At 39.0% G+C, this 11,571-nt stretch overlaps 1 protein-coding gene across 1 annotated transcript; it reads right to left on the reverse strand.

The window, feature by feature from the left end:
* Nucleotides 1-6,631: 6,631 nt before the first annotated feature.
* Nucleotides 6,632-8,860, reverse strand: LOC120806710 (divergent protein kinase domain 1B-like). Its single transcript, XM_040158088.1, has 3 exons — nt 8,723-8,860; nt 7,980-8,156; nt 6,632-7,673 (listed from the first exon to the last, which is right to left on the reverse strand). The coding sequence occupies exons 1-3, from the start codon at nt 8,858-8,860 to the stop codon at nt 6,861-6,863; spliced, it is 1,128 nt and encodes a 375-aa protein (XP_040014022.1). The 3' UTR covers nt 6,632-6,860.
* Nucleotides 8,861-11,571: the final 2,711 nt, after the last annotated feature.

Raw genomic sequence — 11,571 nt, forward strand, 5'->3', positions numbered from 1 at the left:
TACCTCCTTCTATTGGCTTTATGACTTATCGCCCATTAACTATAAATAGAACCGAGCATCTGATGGTGTTTATCCGGTGTAAATGTCAATTTACAGTGTTTAATTTTTTCCAAGCAAATGTGTGTTTTGCAGCTGCGTGCTTTTATTTAAAAAAAAAAACAAAAACAAAAAATAAATAAATAAATAACGACAGCAGTCATGTCAGAAACTGAAGTAACTACAACAACAAAATAATAAAGCCGACTCCAGAAATGTGTGTGTGCAAAATCCTACAAACCCGCATTATTTACCTTTTCAACTCGTATCTTGCTCACAAGTAGTAGTTTAGTATTTCCGACAGCACCTGAAGGCAATATGGGGATGCCATGTTTCAGTGTCAACCTTTTAGACCAAACAATAATTCTCACTCATATCACCTTACTGAAAGATAAATCTCCTCCCTTAATGTATTCTTTATTCACCATCCAATTTTTCAAAATGTTCATCAGCTACAGTGCTGTGAAAAAGTATGTGCCCCCTTCCTGATTTCTTTTTTGTGCGTATTTTACATATTTAAACGTTTCAGATCATCAAACTAATTTTAATATTACACAAAGACAACCTGAGTAAATACGAAATGCAGTTTTTAAATTATGATTTTTTTAATTAAGGGAATAAAAGCTACCCAACCCTACCTGGCCCTATTAACCAAATTTTTTTGAAAGCTGAGTTCAATTTCAAAAGTCACACCCAGGCCTGATTACTGCCGAACCTGTTGAATATAGAAATCCCTTAAATAGAACCTGTCTGACAAAGTGAAGTAGCCTTCTCAAAAAAAAAAAGCACATGCATGATGGCAGAGAGAAGAGAAGAATTCAGAGATGATGAGAAAGTCATTGATTGAAATCTATCAGTCTGAAACAAATTACAATTTTTTTTTTTTGTTTTGGGAGACCACCACGTGAGAGAACCCAGACAAGCAGATAGAAAGAAGAACTGCAGGCACTTCCCTCAGCTAAGGTCAGTGTTCATGATTCCACAATAAGAAAGAAAGAAAAAAAATAAAAATGGCATGGATGAGGAGGAGGAAGAAAAAGAAAACAGACAGAAAAAGAACACACAGGTTTTTTTCTTTTTTGCCAAAAACATCTTGAAACCCCCTTGATGACGGAAAAAATTTTGTTTTGTGAACTGATGAATCAACTTTTTTGTGGGTGGAAGTACATCTGGCGTTGGGCGTACATAACACAAATTCCAAAACAGATTCTGCAAACAACATACCAACAGTCAAGGTGGTCAATGGTGGTAGTGGGGTCTGGGGCTGCTGCTGGGACCACCAGTCAACGAGGACGTAAGTTGGAAAAAGTGATGGACCAGACAATACTGAACTCTCAGAAGCAATCCTGATCGAGATCATCAAGCTGGACCGCAGAAGCAGGACTCCAGAACAGGTACACAGCACAGAGCAGATCAATGACACACCAGCAAGTCCGAAACTAGACGGTGAAGGAAAAGAAAAATGAAGGTTTTTACCGGAGGCCTAGTCAAAGCCGCCCGGTTCATGACCGAAATTTATGCACCATGACCTTAAATCGGCAGTTCATGCGGGCAGTTCATTCTCAGTATAAATTCAGAAGAAAAAGAAAGAAGAATGGGCCATAAACCACAGCGACGTGAAAGACTAAAGCCAAATTACCAGTTGTTATCAGTTTTGTTGCATAGCAGGCTAAACAGGGTGGGTGTGGTTCTGGGGGTGATAAGGGTTTTGAATAACTCTTCAATAAATGGAATGATCAATTATAAGCTGTATTTTCTGTTCACTCACGTTGTCTTTGTCTTAAATGACATGTTCTTTGATGATCTGAAACATTTAAGTGTGACAAACATGCAAAAACAGAAGAAATCGGGAAGGGGGCAAATACTTTTTCACAGCACTGTAGTTGTAGTTAACAGGGCCTAAGTAAGTAGGTAACAGTTGTTATAAAGTGCTTTAGTGAAGAGAGAAAATAGAAGAAAGAATGACATTTATAATGGCATGATCACAAAGTCTACAAACCACAGAATATACAGTTGTAAGATCAAGAAAAAGCCAAAGAAAATAAACGTATTTTAAAGAGCTTTTAATAATAATAATAATAAATGATATTCCAAAGACACGAAAACTGCTTAGGCAAAAATACAAACAGTGGGCATAAGTTTACACTCACTGAAACTTATTGAAAGACCAAAAACACATTCAACAAATAATTAATACTGATTAATCTGAAGTCAATGGTTAAATATTTAAAAAAAAAAAAAAACTAAAAAAAAAACACATTCATACAGAGTTTTTAAATCTGACATTATTTTTTTTTTTTAAATGGCAAAATATGTTGTAAAAATGAGAATACCTCTATATATGCTGCTTGTCAACATGTTGTGGATCAATTTTACATGCTTCCATTATTTTGTTGATTACACTTTGTTTTGCTTAACAGATCACAGGGTTTATTCTTGTCCCATTGGCTGTACATATGTACAATAATAAATCCACTGTCAATACTACAACATGAAGACAAATTCTGTGTGTGTGTGTGTGGGGGGGGTACTGAATCAACTAAATAGAACAGAATCTTCTGTCTATTACAACAGAGAGGAAATGTGCTCCTGCCTGAAGGACGAACCGGACATTTTGCACACATCTGCAGATCACGTCCCCGCAACAAGATGTCTCCAGAAAAAGACAGTTGTATCTATTAAAGATGAGTGCTAGTGATTCCACACCATACGGAGGAAAAAGTTTGCTGGAGTGCAACACTCCTGTCTAGAGCAACACTCCTAGCACAGCCAGATGACATCCCAGAAATTTCTGTTTACACATGTGGACAAAATGACTCGGTTTAGGGATGAAGACTCAAGAGACACCAAGGAGGCTGCCTTTCACTATCAAGAGCAGTGGGGTGAGTCAGAGTGGTATTTTGACTTAGGTGTCGATATGTGGAAGAAGTGACTAAGACTAAATATAGAGTAAACTGCAAATACAGGGTAGTGATCTTCAGGTACAGGATAATATCACGTAGTTAAAAATGCCCAGAGTCAATCGCCAAATAGAGACATTTACTAATTTATCAGTATCGACAAATGAAGATCCATTTCTTATGCTTTCTTTATTTAAATTCTTATATTTAAATACGTGTCAGCAGTTTCACACTTTTTCTTATTTGGGATCATCTTTGTTAAATTGATTTGAACTAGGGAGTTCACTTGCAATCAGCTCACCACAGGCGTTCATTAAGTCGTGAATATATAATTTCTCAGTCTGCCATTGTTGTTTTAGCTGAGCTGTGTCATCTCATGAAGAGATGACAATAATGAGATAAATGTATGCATCTCCATGTTTTTTGGGGGAGAAAAAAATGTGTCATGTCCACAGTTTTTTGAAAATCTTTGTAGTCGACCTTTGCAGAGATGTGCAATGCAGTGACCTTCAACCTCAGTCTGCCAAGTTGCCTAACATTGCCTCATCTACCTAATTTGGAGTCCCAGCTTCGGCCGGTAGCAAAGAGCAGCACCCCTAGTGATCCCACCACAAGATACTTTCCAGCCACGAGCAAACCGCTGAATTCCTACTTGTCCTACTTGTACCAATTCTAGAGATTCCTTTTGAAAAATACAGGCCCTGGTTTGGATTTTGACATGCTTCGCACGTGGCCCCTTTGACATTAATATAATGCTTAAAATGAATGACACAGTTGTTTTCATATTTCCGTCTTCCTGCAGATATACCCCAACACAAACTGAACTCTCTAATACACAGTTTTACTTGTTAATTTAAAGTAACATAATCAAGGAACGGCATGTCTACGTGAGATTAATCAACAACAGCAGATGTCTCTTCTTCTGAAATGACCGGAGTGCTAGAGGACAACACTGCTGTATTTTCTCGTAGTTACACTAACATTTATAAAAAGAAAATCTAAAATGGTTATTTGCAACATTGAAGACAGAGGAACACTTTTGATTTTTGGTTGCACCTCGGAAGGGTTGGTCGTCTGACAAAGCACAATGCAGTTTACAAGTGAGGCTTACATTAATGCTTTCTCAGTTGCTTTGGTACAATCCTCAAATAAAAAAAGATTCCATGATTCTTTTTTTTTTGAATATCCAGATGTTTATTTGATCTACGCTTTAATTTCAGAGTACACTGAGACATTAAACGATGTAAATTTCAATAACGGCTGAAAAAAACGAGGTGTTCTATAACTTTTGACCAGTAGTGTATATGTTTTCTGGTGTATCTTGTTGCTTTCGCAAAGAATTCAAACATAAAAATGTGACTATCTTAAATTAAACCACTGAGGTATTGGCAGTCAAAATGGGTTACACTTATACACAGCTCTACTTTTAAATATGTTTATTCCATCAACCCCTTTATGACAATTCAAGCATATTGTATATGTTTTATGTCATGATGCCTATTGAATCCGTAAGAGAAAAATTCAATCGGTAACATGTTCTTCCTCAAATTTTAGTGCAAAGACATTTCTGCAAAACATCCTCATTTCCACAAATTTCTTCTACTGAGGCATGTTTTTGATGTAAAATGTTATAAAACCTTCAATTGTTTGTACTCAGTCTCATTGTTATTGACACTGAGAAATCTGTGAATTTAGATTTGTTGAAACTGGTGCATGAAACTCTCAAGTAAAAGTAAAGCCATAATATTGGAGAAAAGGGAGCTCTAAAAAGTTCATTGGTAATGTAAAAATCAACTGGGTGATGCAGGTGAGTAAAGCAAACATACATTAGCACAACATCCCTAACCAGAACTTATCGACTAACTATTTTGGGTCGTGACTATAATTTGAATGTTAAAGTAACTTTCATATGAACAAACACTGTTGCAACAGAACACACAGGTTTTATTTAACTATTTTGAATGAAAAAAACAGAAATTCCAGACATTCTTTTTCCTTCAAGATGAATATTACATGTCACCTAAATCACACCAAGCCTACGTCCATGTCTGAGGGCGTTTTCTCATAGAGGAAAAAAATCTGGAGATGGTGTTATGCTGTTTTTGGCGATGTCAGGTGACCTTTGAAAGGGTGTTTTTCAAATACTAGTTCCCCTAAATTCAGACAAACCAGCACCATCTCTACACAGCGCCACTCCTTAACAGCCTTGTGGTGGTTTTTAAAAGCTTCTGAGGGAATAACAAAATCGGTGCCTTCAACTTTGACCCATGTTTTTTTCAGAGACCTCTGCACCAGTTGCCACAAGTGCTGTCTCCTCTGGGAGCGCTGATTATGCAAGTAACTCAGGGTCCATTAAAGCAGGCGTCACCCTGTCACTGTGCCTGGCAGCCTGAGTGTTCAGCCACCAGTTCATCAGGGACAGGAAACACATAACTTTGTGCCGTATGTCAGCATACATGTCAGAGACTCAGAAACAGACAGTGAATCTCCAAAACACACGTGCCTATTATTAATCTCATTTCCACCTTCTTGTTTCTCAGCATTCTCTGTCAGAAGCAGAGACTCAACACTCGGCATTAATGACTGGATTGACTCTCTGCTTTCAACTTTAGAGTTCTTGTGGTATTTAGTATTTAGTTGTGCCACTTTGCAATGTATTGAGCTCAGCTGAACCGAGAAATTAACTCTAATGAAGTGATCCAGTTCAGTTCGTTCACCCAAAAGGTCCGTTCTTTTGAACAAAACATTCGTGAACGACACAAGACTGTTGGCTTAGTAACCCTTGCTAGGTACCGACGACGTCTTTTGGCACATTTCTCATCCCCATAGGAGTCAGCTGGAAACATCAAAATCAGGCGGAGACGGAGTTTTCAAACCAACCTTGCAGGCTGCAGCTCATAAAATGAGGCAACAGTTTGCATTTCCGCCGGAATGATCAACTTATAATGAGATGCCTGTTTGTTTTTTGTTTTTTTTTCTGCTTGCCTGAAATCAAATCATTGTATAAATTCATAAATTATTTATTCAAAATAAATTACCACGAAACAATTTGCTATCTGTCTATCTATCTCTGATATTTTGGATCTCAAACACAGGGAAAACTGAAAGGTATAGCCCACCGGTGTACTCTGTACGGTCAGTAAAGCTGATGGAGTTAAGGGTGTTTCTGACTGACTTCAGCTGACTAACTCTAGCTGCCCAGTTTAGATGAATGCAAATTTATTCACAATGTGTTGAAAATCAATTGTCTGAACCAACATTAGTTTATTTTATGGATTGGAAGTTCATAAAAGTTTAATCATGTCTGATTGTCATTTGCGTCTCCAGCTGTTCTGTTTGATTTGAATACATTGTAAATATCGGATCAGTACCGGGAGGGACATTTCAGTGCCACTGTTTGCATTATTCACTCCATTACTGTATCTTACCTCTGATTCAGGAGCAGATTCATTTCATACAGGAAACAGCAACGAAACTATCACATCCTGTCACAATGTGACATTCAGTCTCTACGAAGGATGGACAAAAGAGTAATCTATGAAACCCATAATTATCAAGTATGTTGGCTGCTTTATTTAAAAAAAAAAAAAAAATTATGTACAGAATTCTCCAAATAAAATTATAGGCAGTGCCCTGAGATGTCTAAACAGAAGAATGTGCTTCTGAAAATAATGCACTGGAAAACAGAAGCATAATGGGGCTTGTATGAGGTTTTAATAGAATCAGCCAGATTCTTCTGCTGTTTCATATTGTATATTCATTAGTTCACAGCTTCCTGTTATTCACAGTCACTGAAGACTGAAAATACATTCATAACCACCACCCTTTAAAACAGTTGGTAAAATTTCGTAAACAAAAGCTACTCGTGTTAACGTAATAACTCTCATTCTGTAGAAGTACAGCTTGGATAATCTCAACTTGTTTTCAAGAGTACTGAGTGTTTGAAATTTTCTTCCACAGTAATGTCTTCAGGTTGTTAAGGACTAGTGAGTGATGTACCTCCATCTGACTAGCCAGACCGCTGAGTGTCACACAGGTGCGTAGCTGCTTTTCCAGATCCCCACGGAGGTCGGAGGGTGCTCCAAAAAGCAGGAAATCCTGCAACAGCACACACACTTTTGCGAGATTCGGCTGTACAACCTCAGTGTTGCACTGCTTCACTAGTCGATCACAGGTGGCCGTGCAGTCCCGGCCATAAGTACAGTCTGCGTTAGTCTCACATCGCCGCCCCCTCAAAAATCCCCGGACAACTGCCTCAGAGGCCACACTGTGCAGATTGGCCATCTTGCAGTCATACTTTGAATTGTAGCCCACATGGTGAGGACTGGCATCACATATAAGGAAACTCCCATAGGACCCGTGAAAGACCTCTTCCACAAACTCCAGCAGGCCAATGGTGATGCGAGCTCTGCGGGGCCAGGCTGGTGCAAGCCAGTGGTTCAGGCTGGTGCTCAAGGCCTCTGGGACCAGAGCCCGCAGGTAATGAGGCACCTCTAGCCTGTAGAGGGAGCTGTGGCCAACACGTTCCGTCACATACAAGTCTCCACAGAAGCCCAGCAGCTTGGGGGTGTGCTCCTTCTCCTGTAGCGCCACCATCAGGAGGAACTCATTTATCTGGAGAAGAGCCCAGATAGATTTGGCCTCTGCTAGAGACACTTTGCCGTCCTGGTTGACATCAGCCAGAGTAATGACCCTGTCCACCAAGTTGCCCAGAGATGGCTGCTCGCCAAGTTTAGCCTGCGGGTAGGAGGTTGAAACTGTTTGGTTAAATGTGCGGTAAACGTGGCATAAGTTTAAAAAAAAAAAAAAATGTATATAAAAATATTTGATTTAAACATGCACATCATAGAAGGCTACAGACACTTGCCTTGCATATCTGTATCCAAGATGAATTAAACAAACTGATACACAATCTATTTCCTAGTGTGTGTGGGCGTGTGTGTGTGTGCGCACGTGTGTGTTTGCTATGGTGGTAGTTGTTCCATATAATATACTATGGTGACACTGTAATTGCTGAGGAAAAAAAAAAAGAAAAAAATCAACCTTGAGGAAACTGTGCAGCATCTCTTTAAATTCGTCCATAGAGGTTCCACGAGTGGGTTTGTCAAATAAGCTCATCTCCTGTCGCAGTACAGAGTCCGGAGCCCCATCGGTCTTCACTGGATCCTCAATACCACACTTGATCACAACAGGTCTCTCCTTCCACAGTCCACTGTACACCTGCAGTGGAGGTTAGTGTTTCAGGACTTTTTTTTTTTTTTTTTTTTTTTAAAATACAAGCTGAATAAGTGCTCAGACGTGTCCACGGATGAGTTTTCCATCATTTTTTTTACCTGTTCTTTTATACATATGAGTACTGCTTGAAACTACTATTTTCAGATGGTAGTTCTGAAAGATGACTGATGTTAGTAAACCTGACATCAGTCACGTCTCATTCTGAAAGTAAGCCAAGCATTTGGCCTACCATTCCTGCAGTCCTACATTTTATGTTATATTTATATATATATTCTAATATTCTCACTGGAAAAGCCCCACACTAAAGTTTTGTATTCCTCCAGAAATATTAATTGAAAACAATTGTGAGTTTCAGACTAAATTGTAAATTGATGAGCTTCTAAATGTCCTCTGATTCAATGATAAATATAATGTCACTCATATTATATTTATCACTGAATGAAATGTGTGTGGGGGTGATGCCATATTGAATATTCAAAGGCCTCAGGGTTACATGCCTATATTTTTAAAAGCAGATGCGGATGTGTGCACAGTCTGTATGTTCATTTTACCTGATGTGTAGAGGAAGTGGACATGCAGCGCTGCAGGGTTAGAGTTCTCTGATCACACAATGCCTTGCAAGATGAGCCCGATATTATGCCCCTTCTGTAGTGATCACACTGCAAAAGAAAACAGGAATGGCAGTACATTGTATAGAGGAAATAGTCAGTAAGATCCCTTAAGTGTTTCATTCTCTAGCGAAGGGGACTCCAATAATTACACAAAGTATTTCAAAATTTCTGTTTATTTCCACCCTCACTGTCTGTAAACATTCAAACTAAACCTTTGCCGAGACTGATCGCTGATAGCCCATGAGATGGAGACGTTGGGGTCCGTTGTCTTTTTCTGCCTCCACTTCTTCCCTTTAGTCTGGGTGCTCTGCATTTCTAACAACACATCTCATTCCAGGCCTGCCACAGACGCCTGTCAGCTGGCTGTCGCTTTCAGGTTTCCCTCTAATGCTCGCCGCATGGCGCTTTCACCCGTGTGAGCAGCTGCTACCCAAATTTCCCACCAATTCTCCATCAGATTAAAAGTGCAAATGACACATTCTGCCCACATTTCCACAAATTGTCTCAGGATATTGTACAGGATGGTTAACTAATAAAGATTACAGGATCAATGCACCTAGAACAAAGGTTTTCTTCCTTATTCCATTCTATATGGTCAAAAAACATAGTAATCGATTAAATAAAAAGGTTTTGTTTTTGTGCTCTTACATTACATATAAATACCACTACACTAGTCTACAAATGACCTAGTATAATATTCCATCGAAGCTTGATATAGACAATATTTTTGAATTTAATGTCCTGGCACTAGTGTATTTGAGCATTTGCACCTCAGCATAAACAAATGATCCAATGCATCTTCTTACATTTAAAAGTATAACACATCAATATCATTTGGATACACTCAAATTTGATTTTTAATATAATGTGATACAATAATTATTGATTTCGAGTGCTACAAAGGAAAAAAAAACAAAAAACGAACTGTTATGCTAGCAGCTGGGCCTCTTCCTCGTTCCTAGGGTTTCTGCTGTTTTCTCCCCTCACCTGCGTGTCTTTTTGTCCCATTTGTATCTCTCTCTGTTTGTGTGTGTGTGTGTGTGTATGTGGCAGTTTCCTTCTCCCGCCAATCCACCTGTACCCCTGCGATTCATCAACTCATCAAAGCAGCAAGCACCTGAAGTATTCAAACCCCGGTCCTTCACAACAGTCTTCCCCAGATTGTTTAATTTGCCAAACTTGTACTAACTCTACGGCCAAAGTTCTGCTAGTGTTTCCTCATGTTGTTTGATCCCTGTTAATCCTCTGTCTTCCTGTGCCTCTGGTTCACCATTCCCTGACTTCCTGGTTTGCCTGTTGTGCGATCTTAAGAACCAGACCCCTGCTAGTTCCTCTACATTGTCTACCCTGGCTCAGCTTCCTGAAACCCCTGCCTGCCCCGCTTCATGGACCAAGACCCTCTTTGCAACTTCTCAACAATAAAACTCCCTTTTTGAACTGTTGAAATGCCTCTGAGTACTGCCTTTGGGTTCAATTATCACACTAAACATAACACTAATGGGTACACATTGATGCACTCAAGAGAGGGATAGTAATTACAACCAATTTGGAATCTCATTTAATAGTATATGAACAGCAGTCAAGTCATATAACCCTTTGAAAAAGGTATTAAATTATGCTTTTCTGCAGTGACTATGAATCAAATGACTATGTTAGTACCTAGGTAGTGAACATAGTGGTGCATTTAGCAACCGAAGAGCCAGATTTTTCCCTAAGGACTTAGTGGAGACCAAAACAGAGGTAAAAGGAGAATGAATATTGGTGTTCAGCAGGTTGTCACAAACACAAGTCCAAATGAATGCTAATATTGCCCATATATTTGCTAGATATCTAAACAGGCAACTATGTGCTAAAAACCAATATGTCCGTTATATTTACAGCTGTTCCACTGGCACCAGATGGTCAAAAATAGCAGTTATTCCTGCTTTGAGTATAAAATACCCATAAACAAAATGTAGATGTAAGTGCCAAGGAGGTCAAGTTATAGTAAGAACAAATCCACCGAGGCAATTGTACATTTTGTTCAAAAAAAAAAAAAAAAAAGTGGCTGTTCAAAACTGCAAATGTGTCTGACATAGCACAGACATTGCCTCTTCCCTGTGTAACAACATGTAAATTATAAATGGATCTATCTTTTACTTGACTGCTGTGTAAAGTGCAGGAAATCAAGTCACTCCTTTCTGAGGACAGCTTATCAGAATACCACTGATGTGTTGGAAACGCTTCCAGTTTCACACACATTTGCAGCCGGAATGGAGAGGTAAGTCACGGGGCAGGAAGTCATATTGTGTGTCTGCTTTCACACTCACACAAACGAGTGAGAGGAAGGGAGAGACGAGCAGGTTTACTGAAAACCGACTGAGGATAACATGAAGAAAAAATAATTTAAAGACACAAGTCAAATTCAGGTTTATAAAAGCCTCAATAATATTTTTTCTACTCACTTCCAACTTTTTTCCCGATATGAACTTTGGCCCGCGGCCAAGAGGTATGTATGTTTAAAGAAGACAGTGCGTGCAGTTGCTATAACTCATAAATTTTGGATAAAGATACGTCTTAGAGTTAGGATTGGAGAAAAGCTAATAAAAATCTTTCCAAAAATGTTCAACTATTCCTTTAAGATCTTTTTCCTAGACGTGTGATCCAAGTTTCACCAATGCATTCCCATGATACCACTGTTCTTCCTCATGTAGGTCACTCCTTGTGGTTTGCACTATACCTCATCGCAGTATGGAGTAGCCTGCAGACTTTCATCCAATGCGCATGTTTCTTTGCCACGTGAAGCCACA

This window comes from Xiphias gladius, chromosome 20, assembly GCF_016859285.1.
Source record: "Xiphias gladius isolate SHS-SW01 ecotype Sanya breed wild chromosome 20, ASM1685928v1, whole genome shotgun sequence".
Taxonomy (NCBI): domain Eukaryota; kingdom Metazoa; phylum Chordata; class Actinopteri; order Istiophoriformes; family Xiphiidae; genus Xiphias; species Xiphias gladius.